Below are 21,797 nucleotides of genomic sequence, written 5' to 3' on the forward strand. Positions count from 1 at the left end.
TCCAGACGAATATGGTAGCGAGATCGGCGGCGATATCGGCATCTTCGGCGAGATTGGTGGCTTTGGTGAGATTAGTGAGAAAGAAGAAATGGTGGGAAGAAAGAAGAAGTTCCAGATGAGAGAAAAGAGAGAGAGAGTCTGAGTGAATGAGAGAGAAACGGTGAATAAAAAAATAACAAAACCATGTGACATATTTGTCCGTACTGTGCCAAAGATGAGAGTGTACTGTAGTATGTCTCAAAATTTTGACACATTTAATACACTTCATGATGCTCTGTTTTTGGTGTTTCGTGTGCCAAATGCCAAATATTTGGCATTTGGCACACCTGATGAGAATGCTCTAAAAAAGCAGTTTATGAATTAATATCACAATTATGCAGCTTCATATCTCATATACAATCGTCATAAATATTCCAAACTCAATCCATGACAAAAACTTGAAGCTAGCCCCAGCTGGTGTGCAGAGTTATGAGCTTGGAATTAACACATTAAACTCTTAACCTGTAATGAGAGTCGCGTATTTCTGCAAAATAAATGGTCAAGCCAACATTTAATCTAGCTGCTTGTACAATTATTATTGCAACAGTTAAAAGCATGTAGCTGATTGTCTGTCCAGTCATCATGCAATTGCTTGTCTTCCAAGATTTTGACATTGAAAATTGTCTCACTAGAGTTTAAAATAATCAAAATATTGACTCTAAGAGGCTCCTGGAATGTCCTCTATATTCCTTATCTGTTATATAAAATGGTTAGCTGACAAGGCAATAGACAGTAGTGTATCATTTTCTGATAATTATCAAAGAAAAGTAAATGATTTTTGGATGTACTCAAATGATAATAATGATAATAATAATAATAATCCGGTTAATGTATGCCCTTCAAGCATACATTAATTATCAATTTTTAAAAACTTTTTATGAGAAATTAAAAAAGTTGTCAAAAAAGTAAATTACTTTTTCACATTCCCAATAATAATATCCTGCATAAGAATTGTCAAGTTGGGCTACTACGGCCAAAATCCTTATAGTCAAAACCAACACATCTTGGTGTTTTAAGGGAAGATGTTTAGGATTGACTCCTCAACTAAGAAAAAAAAAAAAAAGATTTTGGCAACTGCTACGTATCATTCTGCAGGGCCAAAAATGAATACATTAGTGTTGAATGACAAATTATCCAACCAACATTGTTAGCAGGATAGACAAGATAAGTTCAATCTTATTTTGAAACTTAAATTTTTTGCTAGCCAATTTAACATCATGTCAAGACACTAATAGATTTCCTTTTAATATGTAAGTGAAATTTGATCCTAAATCTTTTATCAAGCGACAACAATTTTTATCAATTAAGCTAATCAATGGATCAGTAGGTTTTTTATTTTTAGGTTAGCTTGTTGTTGATATGGATGGATAAGTAGTTATGAGTTCTAAATACTATTGCATATTAAGATTTAGATGTTATGATAATCTAATCCTCTTTGGATTAATTTAGTTATATACAAATTGATGTGTCATTAACTATCAAAAAATTGATTCTAATGATATGAAAAAAAATGATTCTAAAAAAAAATTTATCAATCTTTTCCTTTTTATTTTATTTTATAGAATTACCAAATTAAATAATTCATATATTCATTTATTAAGTGATTAAAACTTACCAATTATATTCATTATCGTTTTCATATAATATTCTTAGTACTTTAGCCTTTTCTATAAAATATAGACACCAATAATGAGGCACTAAAGAATATACTGTTGGGCTGTTTTGAAGCTAGTCTGCTAGGATATCGGCATTCCCAGGATGCCAGAGAAAAATAAAAAAAACTATACATTACAGAATGTTAGACAACTTTAGAGTCACGAAAAAGAAATATGCAAAATGACTCAATAATTTGAAACCAGATTAGGTCACAAGTTCAAATGCATAATATCTCAGACGACATTACTCGTGGACTGTGGACATGACCCCACCAAAGTACTGCTTTCATTGAAAAGCCATTGCCTTGGTGATCTTCTCCAGTTTCATGACTCAAGATAAATAGTACAATCTTTGAAAAACATGACTTTATGAATACCAATAATTAAACTAGCTCAAGCTCATATGATGTGAATCTTATAGGTTGAGTGTCAAGAAAATAAAAAAAGGAAACCCTTTTACCTAACTTTTCTCCGACCGATCGAAACCAATATACTTAAGATTGTACTCAACCGTATTGGAGTCCGAGATTTTCAACCTAAAAAATTACCATTATTATTGGTGGGAACTTAATTTGTAGAATTTAGGAGGCTAAAAACTTAGGTGGGCCGGTGCGGACCAGAGTCGCCTAGAAAATGAAATTGTTTTTGCATGGATTCTTCAATCTTCATTTCAACGTTCAAACACGCTACTCCTAGGAGCCAATTTTTTTAGATTAAAACCACGTCATTATGGACCTGACACCTTAAAATAATATTCAGGCCGGTCATCTTTCAATCTTTTCAATTGCGTCTCCACTAAACCATCATTTCCTCCCTGACGTACTACACCTGCACTCTATTATCACAATCCCTATGCCTTGAAGGAAAATGCTAATACAGTAAATTTTGTCACAACTTACTTATATAACAAATTGAAAGTGATTGAATAAAAATAGTGAATTAACAACTCTATTACTCACAACTTGCTATATGGATAAATTGTAACAAAAGTTTTAGTACCAAATTCAAAAAATTAAAAAAAAAAACAGTTTTATTTTAATTATCTTTACTTTATATGTTTATTTTATTAATAATGTTAGGAACACAACAAAGAATCATTAGTGCACTGTACACGTTAGAATGCAAATACATGCTCATATGACTCATATTACAATATTTTCATATTATTTTTAAATTAACATGTCAAAAAATTTAAATTGAAAATTGCGATATATATAATATAGGGAGATTATGGGATAAAAAATAAATCCACTTGGTTTCAAACTTGGTGCAACCCAAGGTCATCATTCTCTTTGGTTTGCACAACCACAAAATTATTCCTAAGGGCTACAAGAAAATCAAAAAATCCGAGATATCCTTGTGTGAGTTAAAAATGTTTCTAACAATACTCTTATTTTATTATCCGTCTTATTCATTGTTTGTTTAACAACAATAACAGCTCAAACATGGAGCAAGCCGGATTGCATCTAAATAGTACAACCATGACTTTAATAACAGATACCGTCCAGCTGAAAAATCTTAATTATCTGATTGCCATTCTTCAATGAAGTTAAAATAAAGAAAAGAAAAAAAAGGCTTAGAAGCAAGAATATGTGATGAGGAAAAACATACATGCAATGCGGTGCCACTTGTCACTGTGATCTAGCAACACGTGTCCGTGAACGTACCTTAAGTCTCCCAACAATAATTATAGCACAAGTTAAATAATGCAACGCCGATGGGCAATTAGACACCCATTTAATGTAAAAGTCAGCGCCAAGAAAAACGGTCTTTCGGGTTAGCACTCCACTGCATACAAAAGGACCATATTGGCCTTCAACATCTCATACTATATATCGAATCAAAACCTACATTTGTATCATAAAGTTGGGCATGGATACATGTATCTATAATTATATGATCACAATCTCCAAGTTTTTTGAGTCAGCCAACGAGCAAGGTTCTTGTATAATGACCTGCATCACAAGTAATCATCATTTGGAATACAAAAATGAGTATGATACTATAATGCAAATGATGCTGATTTTTATTTTATATATATTTTTAATACTTTGTAACAAGTTGGAGAGAGAGAGATTCGAGTCTTGATCTCAAGAAAACCAAGCAAGAACTCTTGGTGTTCGTTTGCCCAAGATGAACGTGCGTTTTGCATTTTTCTGGCTGGTCTCATGACACTGTTCATGAACTAGCCAACCCCCAACAAACGCAGCAACAATATTTTATGGTTTAAAAATTATTTTTTTATAGTGTTTTGTACTCTTGGTGTTCGTTTGCCCAAGATGAACGCGCGTTTTGCGTTTTTCCGGTTGGTCCCATGACACTGTTCATGAACCAGCCAACCCCCCAACAAACGCAGTAACAATGTTTTATGGTTTAAAAATTATTTTTTTATAGTGTTTTTAGCAATAAGTTTTCAATTTTCATCAAAATATGTGGTATCTAAACACACTCTTGATATGTTAATTAAAATCAGTGGTTTTCCAAAAGAGATTTGGGCGGTTTTGGTACTAAATGATTTAATTGCAAAATCAGTGACAAGTGGGACATTTACGTCATTTCATTTGAATTTATTGTGAATTTTGGCTCTATCTTCACCACAGATTGCCTCCTCCTTTATAAAAAGAGTACTCACCAGCCTTCATTTGCCTGCACTTAAAGATAATTAAAACTTACTTCTACTGCCTTAGTTATCAATTGGATCTGTTCTCTGCCAACAATAGAATCATGGGGATTCATTATCTCAGGCTTTCATTTGTGGTCTTTGTGATCACTCTAGCAATCAGCCAACAATCAAATTGCCGCCAAATATACAACAGTAATAGTGAAGAAGCCAAGCCAGGAGTTAAGAACAACTTCTATTCTCGGTATTCATGGCATTTCTCTGCAAAGGCTCCAGTGGGATCCGCCAAAGATGATATCGACCCAATTTATGGAGTCTCTCTTCGAACAGTTCCACAGGGACCAAACCCACTTCATAACTGATCAGCCTTGTTGAAAATCATGTGTGTATTCGGTCAAGACAAAATTTTTGCAGTTTGTAGTGTAAGTTTTTCCTTCTTTTTCTTTACAGAGATGTATGATATATAGAGTTGAGAAGGAACTTGATTGATTGTAGTGTTTAAAGAAAATGTAATTGTGCTTGATTGAATAGTAAAGACAATAAATAAAACATGCATGCATACTTGGATAAAACATGAAATTTAAACATGTAGTTTGTTGGAGTTTTGTTTTTCAGCAGAGCTGCAATCTGATCTGGTGGATACTTGACGAGCTAGATGATTGTAATAAAGAAAGTATGGGCAAAAACAGTTCAAGTTTGAGATGATTGTAATAAAAAAAAGTATAGGCAAAAACAGTTCAACTTATCAAAAGGTAAGTACTGAGTCGAATAAAGAATTTTCATGGCATAAAAACAATGGATTTAGTACAACAGATGACTTCAATGGAGATCAGCCACCGACTAAAAGTATGTACAATTCTAAAGAAGTGTAATGGTTTAGACAAGAAGTCAAATTCAAGCACATCAATCCATTACCAACTAATTTTGGCTTTACTATCAGCCTGAATGGTGGGGCCGAAGTTTGGCTTTTCAGTGAATTTTTTAATTTTTAAAGATATAGTAGAAACAATAATCGATTGGCAATCCTATACGTGTTTTATAGTTCATCCTCAGCAAGGTCAAACATTGCCTTTTGGACAAATTCCCATATGTGACCTTCATCGCTAAAAGCCAAACAGGAATGTGAAAGGTCTTAATAATATGCAACTGCATATATAAAATATATTTTCCTTATATAGGAGAATCACATAGAAGATGAAGGTTAGCAATCAAGGATTTACACTAGCACAGATTAGAATGATCAGTCAGTGGGGCCCCAATACAGAAACGTGCATCGCATGAATTATAAATATATATATATATATATATATATATATATATATATATATATATATATATATATAGAAGAAGAATAAAAGATAAAAGAAAACAGGAGACATCTTCCTGATGGCACATTGCTTTCCTACCAGGATTTATAAGAGCTGGTCCTGACATAAACCACATAAATAACAATTTTTTTTTTTTAATCTAGACAAGGAACATAGACCTTCAAAAAAAAAACTCGTGCTTCTGTCTATGCATAAATGCTGAGCATGCTATGCTTTTATATATATGCAAACAAGCAATAAACAAGTTTTCAAAAGTATGTTACCCTTGTTGAAGAGACATGCAGCAAGAAATGGGCAGCTATACTTTATTTAAAGGAAACAAATACAACGAAAAAAAGGGGGGGGGGGGGATGGGGGGTAAGAAACACTGACCTGTACATGTACTCTTAGAAAGTAAAACAAACCAAGCAAGAATGTCTTTTCAATACCTGAAACATAAGACATAAAATAAAGACAAGTCCTCGTTCAAATATGCATCAAATTAAATTAACATGGATCACAAACCGTGAAGGATGCTTGCTACATGATCTCAGTGCCCACTGGGTCAACAGAAAAATGAATAGAAAGTGTTTTCTGGGTGATTGGCTGGAACTCAGAACTCCACATCTGTTTTTTTATCAAATTCAAGGATAATTCAGACTCTTGCAGATTAATCTCTTCAACAAAAATAAATTTGCGATAGCTTGAGTTGGAACTAGAAAAATAAATTTTTGGAATTGGAGGATTCAATGGGAGGTGATCTCATCTCAAATGGCTTTCCAAGATCTCAAATTCCAGAAGTTCAGCCTCATCCCTAAGTAAAACTTCCAGATTTCCCAAAAATTTTGGATTACTTTTCAATTTTGACCAAGTCGAAAACAAATCTCAAAACTGAATTTAAAACTTGGATTAGAACTATACATTAGATAAGGATCATAAATAGAAAACTACCATGAAACAAATAAGTAAGCCTAAGAATTCTGTAATATAATATCTAGAATAATGGTAAAACTTGGAAATCCTTAACCATTTGATGGGGTAGAAAAAGCATATATTCATCAAGAAGTTCTGCACCACAAGGGTGTGTAAAATTTGATAAGAAAATGATTTTCATTTGATACCACAAACTTGAACAACAAACAAAATCTTAAAAACACAAATCTATAATCAATAGATTAGGCTCCTTACTTCTTTGTATTCTGAGCTGCCCACAAATATCTCAAAGGCCTCAACTGCAAAACATGCCAGTACACAGCAGTCAACAAATGGAGATGCCATATAATCAGATATTAAACACAAGAGAGAGCTCACGGGACCGAAATCGTATCACTACTCCATGTGTAAATTCCTTATTGCCGGGATTACAATTCAAACCTGACAATCAGATACTAGTAAGAAACGATATATCGTCAAATCATTGCATATATAAGAATAATTCTTCATACGAGCCCAAAAAAAGAGAAAAAAAAAATCTGATCCAAGCCGTAAAGAGTTAGCTGTATAGCTGCTATGAAATGTGGATTATTTTATTATTTATAACCTCTTTACAGATCAAATTAACTTCTTAATCTGCAGTAGCCTGCTCAGGGAAAACCACTAAGCAGCATAACAACTAATGAGTTTCACCTCAAACACACACCTTGAGTAGATTGGACAATTAACGACGGAAATCCATGTGTCAGCCTTGCCAGAGAAGCCAATGCATGTTGTACAGGTGCACCAAATGCATTATCAACAAATGAAATTAAAAGCACAAACTCCACACCATAATTGAACTCCTGTCACAAAAGTAATGTGAATCTCTTTAGAAGTTACTAATAGATGCCAGTAACCAGGGACAAAAACCATATTGCTATGTGTTCAACTGATAATGGAAACTCAAATATTTTTTGGTTCAAATTTGTTAATAAAGACATAAATGCCAATAAGCCAGAAATATTTCATTTCCAAGCATTTCAATGCCTTTGACACATTTGCATGATTGGCAATATAGAATTTCATTTCCAAGCATTTCAACGGCATTGCTGCATTTACTTGATTAGCATTGAGCTATAGACAAATAACTACAGGGAATCAAAATTTAAAGCCTTGCCATAGCATCTGCCAGAGAGTTAAAAGTACGTCACTCCTCACCTCTCCTTTCCTAAAGATGGGAAGGATATCATCTTCTACTTCAGCTTCGTAATCCACATTGATTAGACCCTGTATATAAACAGCAAAAGACAGTCCAACATGAAAATCTGAGCTAAGGTTTATTCAAAAGAACACTGGAAGAAAGAGAAGTATGAACAGAGTGTCAGTGTTTACATGTCAGGCCATACATGACAGTAAGGCAAAACATGCTTTTTGAGAACTCCCAAGTAGAAAGGGTTCTCATAGAACTTTGCAAGATCTTCTTTTATTTGGAAACGCATGTAGACAGCATGGGTGTAATTTTCAAGATTTTCTTCTGAGATACGTCCTGCAGGAGCAATTAGAACATATATTTAAAGATAAATCAATAAACATATAGTTTGTCTGAGTGTGAGCACCAGCATGCATGTCTGTGCGCCTAATCAAAATTGCAAATTAATTGATAGGTTATGCACATAGGCCGACATTTCAGCATAGATGGGACAACCGGACAACTATATTTACACTTCAGATTCTTTGAGAAGAATATAATGCCTGATTCAGGCAAGGAATGCTAGCTATTCCTTATGTGCCCTTGCATTCAATGTGACTCACCTAATGATATTGCAACAATGCCTCTCATTTGATATTGGGTTGTATAAAGATAATCCAACATATCCTTCTCTTCCTCATCAGTTAAATTCTCCTTGGTTTTGAGTAGACATATATGTTCCACAACTTTTCTGTAAAAAATAGAAACAATCCAAATTTAACCAGAGCAATAAGATACAGAAACAGCCAATGGAATTATATCATAATGCTAAAGGGAGTGGTCTTGCAACTATAACAAATTGATATGGGGTGAATAAGTCAATTTGCAATGATTTCCTGGATTAAGGGTCGGATCAAAAAAAAAAAAAAAAAACTCAACCATTTCTTTGAGTCATTTTTTCACACAGGTAATTCCAATCAATCATAACCGTCATTGTCAATTGGCATATTAAAAGGAGCCTTGGAAACACAAAGGCCACCCACCATTTATCCTATATCTGTTCAATAGTTAGGTTCATTTGATAGATACAATTGTTTGTAATTCAGACACCAACAAAATTAAGGAGAAGAATTACAAAAAGGGATTGGTTTTTATTTAACCTTTTCCGCTGGGGATTGGCGGTTGAGTTACTTTGGTCGTCAGCAGCGGAAACCACCATTCGCCGACTCAGTTCCCGCCTAGAAGACCACGTGTTCATCACTCGAGAAACTGGAATATTATAATAATAATAATATTCATACAATTTTTTTTAAAAAAATAAATAAAAACGTAAAAGAGAGAGAGAGAGAGAGAGAGGGGTGAATGAAACGCACCGTTTAAAGAAGCGGAGCGCGGGAACAATGGTTGGTGGATGAGAAAAGTGGAAGTGGGAGACGGAGTTGGGGCTTGAATCAGCATTCTCTCTCGACTCTCGACTCTCGACCTTTTCTTTGTGGCTCTGCCTTTCAGAAGCTTCTCTCTTTTGCTTCTCCGGTTAATCACTTTCTGCGTGTCAGTGTGTGTGTTCCTTTTTTCTTTTCTTTTTTTAAAAAGAAAAGAAAATGGGTGGACTAGGAAAAACGATCTGTAAAATAGCCGTTTATTGCCGCATTTTTTTTTTTCTCCCAATTATCAGTACAAATATTATTAAAAAAATTATTACCCTTCTAAATTATAATATTGTTAATGTTACCCAATTTATCTATTACGAGACTAAATAAGATTTATTAGCTAAATTTGTCATCGTAGCTTTAAGATTTTGGAATGTTTTTGGATAATGTTTACGTGGATTAATATTGAGCTGAGGCACTTACTGTTACTCAATACTGACTACTGAGGGCCTCAGCCTAGAGCATTCAAATATAGGCTAGCCATTTGCAACTATTATTATACCCAAAATCATCCCAAACAACACAAGGATAGCTTCAAGCTTCAAACTTCAAACTAATCAAAATCTTCTCTCGCCAAGTCTAGTGAGTAGTACCGCACCATTTTATTTTAATTCATTTTTCACTGCCACATGTCTGTCTAATGCATTAATGAGACGTGTCAATTCTTTGGAATTTATCTTCCACAGAAATCATAAAATACATCCACTAATTTAATGGATTTTTTTTTTTTTTTTTTTTTTTTTTTTTTGCAAACAAAAATCTAATGGATTAATAAAAAAGGAAAATTCTCAAATTTGGCCTCTTTCTTTCTTTCTTTCTTTTTTTTTTTATTTTTTATTTTTTTAATTATTAGATATCAAGTAATGGTACAAGAGATTCAGCAATATGAAAAAACAAAAATACCACAAGAACAGATATAAAATAGTAATGAACTGTTAAGCGCAAATCTGGCAGGAGTCATCAATATGGATTTAAGCTGCTAGAACACTTCCAATCTACATAAACCCAATGCTACTAGCAATAGAGCATGTTGTATCTTGCCCTACAATTGACCTTCAACCCATAGCTCAATAAAGGGTAATCCTAAGTCCTAACATCAAGATTTATTCAGTAAGGTTCCGGAAAAGCTCTGGAAGATGGGCATTGGTCAGCTTTGTCCTCTTGGTAATCTCATGCTTCTTCTTCTTTGGCTTGGGCTTGGAGGACATACCTTGAACCTCTGACCTGGCTCTCCTCTGAGCAGTGTTGGTGGCAGGCTTCATCCCATTCTTCTGGAGATCCCTTTCAATGTCAATCATATCACGAGGCAATTCAATCCCCCGAAACAGCAGTTTAAGGTCATCATCCACCTTGATGGGTACCCTGGGGTCATTTGGGTAGGCAATGTCTTCCTGTGAATCAAAGTTTGATAGCAGCCAAATCTGACCTGCAGCTTTCAATGCCTGAAGAAAAATGAATTCATAAAATTTTATGGCAATAGAAACAGGCAATTGATTTAATTGGGCGGCAGCTTTCAAAGTCAGAAGAAGAATGAAGTCATATGATTTGTATGGCAAGAGGGACAGTATATTGACTGATCTCACAGCAGACATTGACACATTACTACCACTCAACTTTTTGTTGGAAAACGAAGATGGTCATAAACTTCATTTTTTAAAGGTACAAGAAAATCATTACAGAGGAAAGATTTTCCACAAAGCTAAAACAAAGACCAAGCAGGCGATGAGCAAGCAAGAGAGAGAAAGCCAATAAAGAAAAGGAAAAACAAAGTCACAGAATAAAGGGGCAAACAAACACCAAAACACAACCATTGAGTAATCAAACCATTCCTTGTATACACCTCCAAAGCCACCACTCAGGCTTTTGCAAAGAAAAACTTCTGAGAAAACTGATTTAAGCATCCAAAGCCAGCAAACATACAGATGCTTCAATGGCTTCTTGCAAACACAACAAAACTCTGCCTAAATATTCAAGGTCAAATTTATCACATCCGACTATATTGCACGTGTATCCTATTAAATTATGACCATTCAAACACCTATTTTTATTGGTAAATTACACGTGCACTAGATGCTTTTTGTGCTCACGAATTATGACCTCACCCTCCGCCTTACTCTTACAAGAAGAGGTGCATTTAAATCAAAACTCACCAGTCGTGTAGCTTTTTGCTTTATTTTATTGAGAAAAAGAGTTCCCTTTTTTTTTTTTAATGGCGTGGAACCTCACCAAAGCAAGGCCCTTTGGACCCATCCTCGAGGATTGAACCAAGGATACATGATTCCACCTGCCAAAACCATGTATCAAGTAATCCAGGGGCACTCCTTGTGAGGATTCAAACCTAGGATGTTTGGGTTTAAAAGCTCATCCCAACCCTCTAACCACTAGTCTACACCTTGATGGGTTATTGAGCAATAGAGTTCCTTGCTCCAACTTATTAGCCATTCTAACACCAAAAGGTCAAAGGGAAGGGTCTCAATCAATACTTCAGGCCTTTTTCAAATCCCAGAAATACACAAAATTACCAGTCACCTTTGAACAATATTAGGTGAGTCGAACACACAGAATCAAATCAATAAAATTCAAAGTTTTGTTTAGTGGCCTTCAATGCAACATGAAACATTTTACCAGGGACCACAGTGAGGGATAGTTATGCAGCAAAAATTCTCAAAGAGATTGAGGATCAACAAGTACAGGGGGAAAAGGCTTAGGAATCAACACCAAGCAAAAAAAGAACAAAACCTAAGAATCAACTCCGAGCCTTTGATAAAATTCTAATAAGAAATTTTACTATTGAGCTCTAGGTTCTTTAAATAGAGTTCCAAACTTATTATTTGAATAAGGAATCAATTCTAATTAATGATACTAATTCTACCAACTTAGTAAGAAAATAAATTAAATCCCTAAACCAAGTAGTAAAAGGAGATATTATTCAAGCAAGTATGGATCAATCTTCTGTAGCTCATCTTGAGTGATCCAAATATATTCAAGCAACTATGTCTTTAACTCCTCCATCCCTAGTGGAAACAATCTCCTCATCTAAAATAGCACCAATATGTTCCTGACTTGCAGGTGGTAGAATTAGCGGCGTGGGATGGGGTTTAAGGATGTCAATGGGGGCATAGGAATGCTCATCAGCAGAGATATCAAGGATAAGTGTTGGATAACTACAAGCTAGCACATCCTCCATACGAAAAGTAGTTAATGCCATAATCAGGTGGAAGGTCAATGACATATGCATTTGGACTGACTTGTTTCAAAACTTTGAAGAGTCTGGGCGCTGTAGGCTTGCAATTTCACATACTCATAGATGATGACACAAGAAGACATCCAATCAGTGACCCTTATGGAAGAAATATGCTACCACTTGGGCCTAAGGCCTAATCAATTAATTTTTACAATTAATTCTATTTACTTTTTTTTTTTTTGATAAGTAAGAATGATATATATACGAAGGGTTACTCTATGCCTGAAAAAACACAGAGCAACCTAGGAGATACAAGAAAAAGAAAACAAAGAGAAGAAAATTAGAAAAGGGAAAGGGAGCAAAGAAAAGAAGGGAGGGAATCACTAGACGTGAGTCCCCATGCGCGCAACCAATCAAAGAGAGTCCCACTAAAAAAAACAAGCAACTGATCACTAGAGCTATCCAAATCCTCAAAAGTCCTCCGGTTACGCTCCTTCCAAATACACCAAAGGATGCAAAGCGGGACTAAATTCCAGATCTGAGATGAATGCTTCCCCAACCAATTCCACCAACCAAAAAGCATTTCAGGAATCGATCTAGGCATAACCCAGGCCAAACCAAAAGTTAGGAAAACAAAGCTCCATAACCGGTAGGCCATTTCACAATGAAGGAGAAGGTGATCTACCGTCTCTCCACTATGACGGCACATAATGCACCAATCCACAAAATCCAATCTCCTCAATCTCAGATTGTCTCCCGTTAGAATCTTATTCCAAGCTACACACCAAACAAAAAAAGAAATTCGCCTTGGGGCCTTTGCTCTCCAAATAGCTTTCCAAGGAATGATAGTAGAAGGAGAATTTCTCAATTTGTTGTAGTACGATCGGATGTCAAAAGCTCCATTAGACTTCAATTTCCATCTCATCCGATCTCCAACATCCATAGGAGGGGTTATAGCACCCAACATACGAAGAAACCGCAGCCCTTCATCCATCTCCCAATCATTAAAAAATCTACTAAACCGAACATTCCAAACTCTTCTATCCTCCGCCCCCTGCCTTTGCAAAGAAGCTTCAACAGAAGCCTCCTTCACAATGGCGATGCCAAACAACCTTGGAAAAGCCAATTGAAAAGGTTGATCCCCATGCCACCCATCCTGCCAAAACCTCACCTTGTTCTCCAATCCAACCACAAACTGACAATTTTTGCTGAAATCCTCCCAACCCATGCGGATACTTCTCCACAAACCACACCCATGAGCTCCCCTACCCAGTTTTGAGGTCCATCCCCCCCAATCTTCCCCATATTTTGAAGCTACAACCCGCCTCCATAGCCGACCCTCTTCCTTTCCAAACCGCCACAACCATTTCCCCAACAAAGCCTTATTAAAGGTAGTGAGTTTCCTAATCCCTAAGCCACCATTGGCTATAGGCGCACAAACTTTGTCCCAACCAACCAAATGAATCTTGCTCTCTCCCCAAAGGAAATCCCTTTGCAACTTTTCAATTTTATTAGCCACATGAGTAGGAATAGTGAATAACGATAGAAAGTAAGTCGGAAGACTAGAAAGCGTACTCTTGAGAAGCATCAAACGACCCCCTTTAGACAAATACAACTTCTTCCACCCAGATAATTTCCGCTTAATATTTTCCAAAATTGTATTCCAAATTAAAGGGGAATTGTGAGGAGCCCCCAGCGGCATGCCAAGATACAACATAGGTAAAGAACCAACTCTACAGCCCAAGATATCAGCCAGAGCATGCACATCCCCAACCTCCCCTATAGGAACCATTTCGCTCTTATGCACATTGACCTTCAAACCCGTTACCGCCTGAAAACTAAGGAGCAACAACCGAATGTGAAGAATTTGCTCCACATCTGCATCACAAAAGAGGATGGTATCATCTGCAAATAAGAGATGTGAAACACGTTCCCCACCATCCCTCCTGCCCCCAAGATTAAATCCACGAATCAAGCCAGCTCCCTCCATTCTCCTTAACATCCTACTTAATTAGTTAAACATATTTTCCTTTTCCTACTAAGTTTAGGGGATTTAATTCCTTTTTTCACTAGATTCGTAGAATTAATGTCATTGGTTATAATTGTTTCCTTTCCTTACTATGATAATAAGTTCGAAACTCTATTTAAAAAACCTGGAGCTCAGCATTATGCTTTGCTACTATGCTTCAGTACTAAAATTTCCAATTGGAATTTTTCCAAAACTGATTCTAGGTAACCCTCAGTGTTAATTCCTAGGTTTTGTTCTTTTTCTTGATTGGTATTGATTCCAAGCAAACCTAAGTGTTGATTTCTTGGTTTATTCTTTGTTTTTTCCTGTTCTTGTTGATTCTCAACCCCTTTGATGAATTTCTGGTGCTCTTATCAAGACATGAATACCATAATATAAAAGCTGATCTAACAAGATTAGACATCCACATATTGCATTTACCTGCAAGTCTTCCATCACAGTTGGATAAGCGTCCTTAAGATCAATGACAGCAATGCCCTCTGGAAATTTCCTTACTAAGTAAAGAAGCTGACTCTTGTCCTTCAAATCATGCTTGGACTGCAGATAAATAATAAGTCAAAAAGTCATTTACCATGAAAGAGTCATAAAGGAAATGACTAAGTGCAACTAAAATGCTATCAGCCCATAAAGATCTGCAGCTATACAAGTTTAAACTTACCTTGTAAGAGAAACGTTTTCCATCATAGTGGACTTTCAGGTTATTCCTCAAACTATCAAATACAGCTTTGTTGGAATTGATATCAACATAAACGGCATCATTTATTTGTTCAGGTGTATAGGCTAGCCTTGTCTGCAAACATAGAGAGCATTCAACTGGTGGTTAGTAGCATTCATCTGGTCCTACCAGGGCTACTGTAAGTCAGTAAATCACATTGACCTCTAAAATTGTCACAAAAGACAAGAAGGGAGACGGGTTATATACTCGATTATTACAGTAAACTAAAACACACCTACAAATTTCCCACAAGCATCTATAATTTATACTTACCTTCAATTGGAAGTACATCTGTTAATTAAGTAGTATCAGTTTTCCAGTAAAATCAATGCCATACAAACAGGGTTTAAATTTCAACAATTAATTGAGAAAGAGAAGGCCAGTTTAGTGAAGGTGCATAGTGATATGAATCCTCTTTTAAAAAGATTAGTAGACTCACAGATAATAACACAATTCTAAACTCGACCATCTTGCGCTTTTCCAAATTAACATTAACCTGATGACTGCACAAAATAAGACATTAAAATCTGAATTTTCTCCAACTCAGGTCCCTGGTAGACGAGGTAATTGTGATATTGGCATAAAGAGAATTACGAATAAACATCATTCATGAGGAGCATTCAGCATTGTAAATATGACAACAAAACATATACTTGCATCAGGGAACATATATGTATATATAAAGGATAGGATAATCAAGTACAAACCTCTAGCAGGAGATCTATAACACGCTTGATTTGGGCTCCTACGGGGGCTTTCCGGATACTGTTGATATGTTGAAGTCTCTCTGTATCATTTGAAAATTTGACAGCAGGAGCGGGGGCTCTTGCACTGACTGACGGTGCTGCTGGCGCTGGCGTAAATTTATGACTTGTCACCTTATTAGATGCAGCAATGCTTGTGAGGGTTGACTGGCACTTCTCTTGCTGCTTCTTGAATTTATCTAATTTCTCTTGTAATGCCATCTAGATATAAAAATATTTTCTTTAAGGCTGCTCAAACCCACCAATAAAATGTATAAATATGATAAAGAAGTGCTTTAAAGTGCAAGATTGTAATATTGGTCAGAGTTTAAATTAACTGACTAAATCACCACAATGATTTCAAAACTTAAATCAAGTCATAACATGAAAAATGCAGGAAGAATAAACAGCTAGAAATCAAAACATAGCTAAAAGTTAATAAGAAAGCTTCATACTACAATATCATGCAAGCACAAGTTTACTAGCAACACAAGTTTCTTCTTAACAGAACACTAATGGAAGTGATGAGGCTGTTCACGGACAATATTTTAGAACTTTTAATCACAGACCCACAGTTGAATCAACATGTCTCGCTGGAAACCGAACTATGAATGACAAAAAACTTCAATAGTCTCCCTACATTAAACATCTGATCTTTTTTTGACATTCATAGTTAATGCAATAACAATTTTTTTCATCTGATCTTCTAATGGCTTAATGCAATAACATGTGCAACAATTTCACCACCAAATGCAGTATTCAAAGAACAAAGGACAAATAAGAAATTGAGTTTCCAATGACCATACTACACAACAATTAGTGATCAAACAACATGGTAAATAGGCTCTAGTATTTGATCAACGATTAGGATAAAACCAACATTTTCCAATGATTCCTCTCTAAAGTTGAAAATTCAAAGGCTAAATTTCTTCTCTTTGATTAACATTTTCTAAACATATGCTTAAACCATAACAAACCTTTTCTGAGCTCCTCAAATGGAAGAATCAAAATTCAGTACTGGGAAATCAAAACCTATTTTCCAAAGACAAATATGAGACAATAAATCAACAAAAAAATTCATATACATACACAAAATGCCAATAACCAAAACCCTAGTTTGGGAAATCAAAATTCACTCTCCATCTCCAACCAAGAAATGACTAGCAGAAGCCCCTAAATGGTTCATTTATAGGCATAACTACAAACAAATTTCTTGCAGAATTAGTGCCAGAAAATCTCTGGCAAGTTGGCAAGAACTAAATCACAGAAATGAGAATAAAAGCTATTATGTTGATAGGAACAAGCTCTTATGTTGTATTTGATGGCTACCAATTTGCACTAGTGATAAAGTATGAAAGGGATAAGACATATATGGAGGAAAGTTGTCTGTTTTTTTCAGGATCCTCATTCCTTGTATGACAATTGACAAGCATATTATGGCGGAATAAGCACATATGCATAATATCCTGTTTTATATGATAAAGAAAAAGAAGATTAAGCAAGGCTATATTTGAAATCCTCTCTCTCCACATTTGAAAGGACTCGATGGATTTCGCCAGTGGTTTCCTAGTTCCTACGATCCCAACCATCTCCAATTGTATAACACCCATATCACAACATACTTAGCCCTTATGAAGTGTTTTCTTCGAATTAATAAGCAAACCTCATGCCAACATAGAAATGACCCTGGCTAGAGGCACCAATGATGAAGTTAAAAGAGAAAAAAAAAATACTAATCAGGTAGCATTAACCCCAAGGGGTAGCACAATCGGACATAAACCATGCTGCATGAAACGGAGATCACTAATTCGAATCTACCCTTCCCCCGCTGCTTACTGTCAAAACTTACTTATATAGTTATATTATAAGGTAGCATTATTGAGCTGACCCAAATCTCTCTCTCTCAAACTGAAGAAGTTGCTGTTTTTGCTTATAATTTCAGTTTTGACTTGGTAACAATGTTCTAGAACGAAAATTGATTGCAATTTCACATAATGAAAATTATAAAAAAAAAATTTAACTGCGAGTCCTCATTGGGCGTACAAACACTGATCACATTGCAACAACAATAAGGCAAATGAATCCCATGCAAATCAAAGCATCAAAAGTGGTAATAAGAAAAATATTTCGACAGAATTCGTGAAAAATGAAATTAACAAAAAAGAAAAATAAAAATTGCAAGAATACCTTTTAGGTTTGAGTGCCGGTGTAGGGCCTTGTGACGCCGCCGGAGCACGGAGGCAGAAGAAGGTCGGTGTGAGGGAGAAGGGGCAAGAGAGAGAGAATTTCGAATTTTTGGTAAAGGCAAAGCTGAACAGAACACAGAAAGGAGGGCTGTCCGATCCGCAACTCAACGAGTTTCACAGGTCAGTCCGCAAAACTTTTATTTATTGGGACACAAAAACAAAATTTTACTTTACATAGGCCAAAATACTTTATTTATTTATTTTTTTTTTTATTGACATTCACCAAAATACATTGGCCAAGTTTTTTTTGTTTCCAATTATTTTGTTATATAAATATATCCATTACGTGGTCTCAAATGAAACACATCAGTTATGAGACCTCATTTCGAATTATGAGACTTGAGTTCCAATACTTATGAGAGTTTTTACTAATTTGAAACATGAGTCTCTAAGACTTTTATACGGTGTTTGATATGGGGTAATATTTTAGAATTTTTAGAAATATTTAAAGATTCTCATGTTTGGTTATAAATTACATTAAGAAATCAGATGCCAAAAGATTCTGGGTTCTCCCTCTAACCCCTTATAATAAGAATGTATATTTCCTTTAAAATAGATGCGTATCTAGATTAACAATTTAAACCATTTTTCCTTATCATTTAAGTTATTAAGATAAAATTTAAAACAAATCATCAATATATTTTTTTTGGTTTTTATCTTTTCCCGCTAAAACAATATAAACTAGATAAACAATTTTATTGATATATTCTTTAAAAATTATTATTAAGAATAAAGTATTTGAGAATTTAAATAGTTATTTTTGTATTGTACTTGTCATTTAGAAATGTTAGACTACAGTTTTAATGAATTTGTTATAATTTATAGTTTATATTTTGTTTTTTATTATTTATTTAGAGGAAGTTTTTTTTTTTTTTTAAAGGACTTGGTAGTTCACGTTCAAATTTACGAATAGAATGAAAAAAATTAAATAATTCATTTAAGATTCCTAAGAATAAACCAAACATTATCATCTCATATTCCTAAGAATCTTATTAGATTCCCAATGAAATCAAACATAGGAATAGTTACATTCCTAGGCATCCAAATTGCAAAGAATCACATTCTCAGAAATCTAAATATCAGGAGTAATGTAGATTTCCTTGTACCAAACACCACATTAGTTTAAGGCTATATGAATATGTTTGTAAAAATAGAATAATGGGCAAAAGAGGTTGGCCAAAAGCATGCAAACTTTAATATTTAAGATTTAATTGGTAAAGGCAAGTTTGCACACTTCAATTAAGCGTTTGACTCCAAATTAAAAAGTCAGCCTATTGTACTATTCATCTTATTTTTCTACTATTCATGGGCTCCACTACACTTTTTGGTACTATTCATAGGTCTCACTATACTATTTCAGCTAACGTTTACCTTTATCTACAGTATTTATAGTAAAAAGTTTTCAATTTCTGCCAAAGAAGCAGATTCTAAACAAATCCTAAGTCCTATATTCTAATGATGTTATTGGTATAGGCAATGCTTTCAATGTACACTTTTAGTATTTAAAATTAAAAAAATGATTCTTATTTAATTGTTCTTCAATTCCTTAATCTTGTGAATTCCAGTTAGTTCAACTCATCTACATAAAAAATAAATTAATATCTTAACCTGATAATAAAAAAAAATCTTCATAGAACAATATCATAAGTTAAAGTTCTATCATATCTAATTTAATACCCTTATTTTTTTTAGTAGTAGGACTAAGAAAACTAAAAATTATTATTATTATTATTATTATTATTATTATTATTATTATCCCGTTAGAGATAGATTCATTTTAATTTATTACATAACCTTTATAAACTATATGATATCAATCACAAAAAAAAAAGAATAATGCTAAGGATATCATCTATATATATATATATATATATATATAATCAAAACTTCTGAAATTTCCACAATTTTCCACATCATTATATTAATTTATAAAATAAAAAAAATTAATTTTTTAAACTAAATAGTGAGAGAGTCCTAACATGAGTTTCTTTCTCTCTTTTATCCTTAATCCTAAAGATTGTTTTTTTTTTATTTAGAAAGTAAGTAAATTTTATTAAGCTAAATCCGATTGGAATACATCCTCCAAATCACTAGGTAGAAATTTTACCTATACATCCATATCTGCAGATAAAATTGCTCTTCTAGCTGAGGCCTGAGCTAATCTATACCCCTCCCACCAAACATGCTGAAACTTGCAAAACCTCGTAGAAGCACTGACTCTCCTACATTCATTAGTCACATGGCCAAAAAGTGTATTACAGCTCTTCAAATCATTCAAAGTCAAAATCACTCTTGAACGGTCCCCCTCAAGCTCAACACTGAACAAACTCAACTCCAAAGCAAACCCAACCGCCCTCCTTGCTACTAAGGCCTCAGCCAGCTCCACTGTCCGAACCAAAGGTATCTTTCGGCTTAATGCAGCAATAACCTGACCCGTGTGATCGCGAATCCAATCCCTGCACAACCCAAAGCATAAAAAAAAGCTGCATCAAAATTTCCCTTGTAGTGCTGTTCAGGCGGAGGACACCAACGCACACTAGCAGGTCGAGGTACACGTTGAGAAGGCTGAGAATTTGCTTCAAAATATTTCCCAATCAGCTCCTTAGCTCAACTCCCCAATTCTTGAAGACTCCAGGTATGTTGATGCTCACGAAGCCGGTTCCATCTCTGCCATAAAGCCTAAGCAATGGTAGAGAACAAAGCGATTCGATAAGTTGAAAACCTATGCAACACCTCTGCTATCAAATCTTTGAAAGGCCGATATTGTCTCTGATACAGAGGAGCAAAACTTGGATCGAATTTCCAAACATATTGGGCCTGGTCACACCACCATAAACTATGCATTAGTGATTCCCTCTGCTCCCCACACAACTCACAGGTCTCATCAACAGGAACATGCCTAGCTCGGAGATTTTGCTCTGTCAGAAGAGAGTCCTTAGCTGCGCGCCACATGAAATGACGAATCTTAGTTGGAGACTGAATCTGCCAGAGTTTCTTCCACAAGCACTTCTGCTCTGTTTGTTAGAATTATGTGCCCTCAAAAACAATACTGTGTATTTTTATTTGATAGTAAAATTTTATTTTCACATTCATAATTTTTTATAGGCATTTTCATTGTTTAAATGTGGCATGTGATGTCACCTTTGTAGAAAAATCATGTTAATGGTTAAGGAACCAAAGACAGGGAGTAATGATTTTTCACAGATTATTAAATTGTTTTAGGCTATGGATATTAATTGAATATTACCACTGAAGCCTACACTTGTTGTGCTGCTATATGATAGGATTATTTACTCCATCATTGAGGTAGTGACTTTAAGCAAGCAAGTGGGTGTAATGTAACAAGTACATGCACTGAATTGGATCTGATAAAAAACACCTTATGGAGTGATTACTGTTAATTAAAAGGTTGTTCTATCACAATTTTTCTATTGTCCTCAAACATGAGAGGTTTGTGTATATTTATTTACTATGCACATAACTTTGACAATGTCAACTAGTGATGCTAATTTTTTAAAGGCTATATACAGACACGTTGGGTTATGTGTGTATTGAGTAAAATATGTAAATGCTCAACAATGAATCCACCAGTATCTAAAGAAGATAGTATATTCAATTGATTTTCATATTGAAGTTGGACTCAAAACAAAACCGGCCGGTGACATTTTTTCAAAAATGTTTTTTCATATATATAATATTATATATATATATATATTTAAAGAGTT

The 21,797-nt window shown here is 34.7% G+C and overlaps 2 protein-coding genes across 4 annotated transcripts; both read right to left on the reverse strand.

Moving 5' to 3' along the window:
- Positions 1 to 3,414: 3,414 nt before the first annotated feature.
- Positions 3,415 to 9,322, reverse strand: LOC142611604 (stress-response A/B barrel domain-containing protein UP3). 2 transcript variants are annotated; one of them, XM_075783689.1, is made up of 11 exons: positions 9,099 to 9,322; positions 8,886 to 8,994; positions 8,349 to 8,476; positions 7,943 to 8,082; positions 7,755 to 7,823; positions 7,261 to 7,399; positions 6,933 to 6,995; positions 6,810 to 6,853; positions 6,147 to 6,248; positions 6,015 to 6,070; positions 3,415 to 3,649 (listed from the first exon to the last, which is right to left on the reverse strand). In XM_075783689.1, the coding sequence occupies exons 1-9, from the start codon at positions 9,181 to 9,183 to the stop codon at positions 6,162 to 6,164; spliced, it is 864 nt and encodes a 287-aa protein (XP_075639804.1). In that variant the 5' UTR covers positions 9,184 to 9,322; the 3' UTR covers positions 3,415 to 3,649; positions 6,015 to 6,070; positions 6,147 to 6,161. The 2 variants fall into 2 exon arrangements, with proteins under 2 accessions (XP_075639804.1, XP_075639805.1); XM_075783690.1 differs by lacking the exons at positions 3,415 to 3,649; positions 6,015 to 6,070 and having other exon boundaries at positions 6,161 to 6,248; positions 6,938 to 6,995; positions 9,099 to 9,289.
- Positions 9,323 to 10,055: 733 nt separating this feature from the next.
- Positions 10,056 to 18,217, reverse strand: LOC142613834 (uncharacterized). Of its 2 annotated transcripts, none has more exons than XM_075786346.1 (5): positions 18,014 to 18,217; positions 15,791 to 16,075; positions 15,027 to 15,158; positions 14,789 to 14,905; positions 10,056 to 10,597 (listed from the first exon to the last, which is right to left on the reverse strand). In XM_075786346.1, the coding sequence occupies exons 2-5, from the start codon at positions 16,046 to 16,048 to the stop codon at positions 10,259 to 10,261; spliced, it is 846 nt and encodes a 281-aa protein (XP_075642461.1). In that variant the 5' UTR covers positions 16,049 to 16,075; positions 18,014 to 18,217; the 3' UTR covers positions 10,056 to 10,258. The 2 variants fall into 2 exon arrangements, with proteins under 2 accessions (XP_075642461.1, XP_075642460.1); XM_075786345.1 differs by having other exon boundaries at positions 15,791 to 16,048; positions 18,014 to 18,216.
- Positions 18,218 to 21,797: the final 3,580 nt, after the last annotated feature.

Source organism: Castanea sativa, chromosome 10 (assembly GCF_040712315.1).
Source record: "Castanea sativa cultivar Marrone di Chiusa Pesio chromosome 10, ASM4071231v1".
Classification (NCBI taxonomy): Eukaryota; Viridiplantae; Streptophyta; class Magnoliopsida; order Fagales; family Fagaceae; genus Castanea; species Castanea sativa.

Bases quoted from the DNA above. Each gene is read 5' to 3' on its own strand.
- LOC142613834 (XM_075786346.1), bottom strand. From the start codon at position 16,048: ATGGCATTACAAGAGAAATTAGATAAATTCAAGAAGCAGCAAGAGAAG. The intron at 15,159-15,790 runs GTTTGTACTTGA...CTATGTTTGCAG, and splicing joins TTATAGATCTCCTGCTAGAG to ACAAGGCTAGCCTATACACC. The intron at 14,906-15,026 runs GTAAGTTTAAAC...ATTTATCTGCAG, and splicing joins GAAAACGTTTCTCTTACAAG to TCCAAGCATGATTTGAAGGA.
- LOC142611604 (XM_075783689.1), bottom strand. From the start codon at position 9,183: ATGCTGATTCAAGCCCCAACTCCGTCTCCCACTTCCACTTTTCTCATC. The intron at 8,083-8,348 runs GTGAGTCACATT...TTGCTCCTGCAG, and splicing joins CATTGTTGCAATATCATTAG to GACGTATCTCAGAAGAAAAT. The intron at 7,824-7,942 runs GTATGGCCTGAC...GTTTATATACAG, and splicing joins ATGTTTTGCCTTACTGTCAT to GGTCTAATCAATGTGGATTA.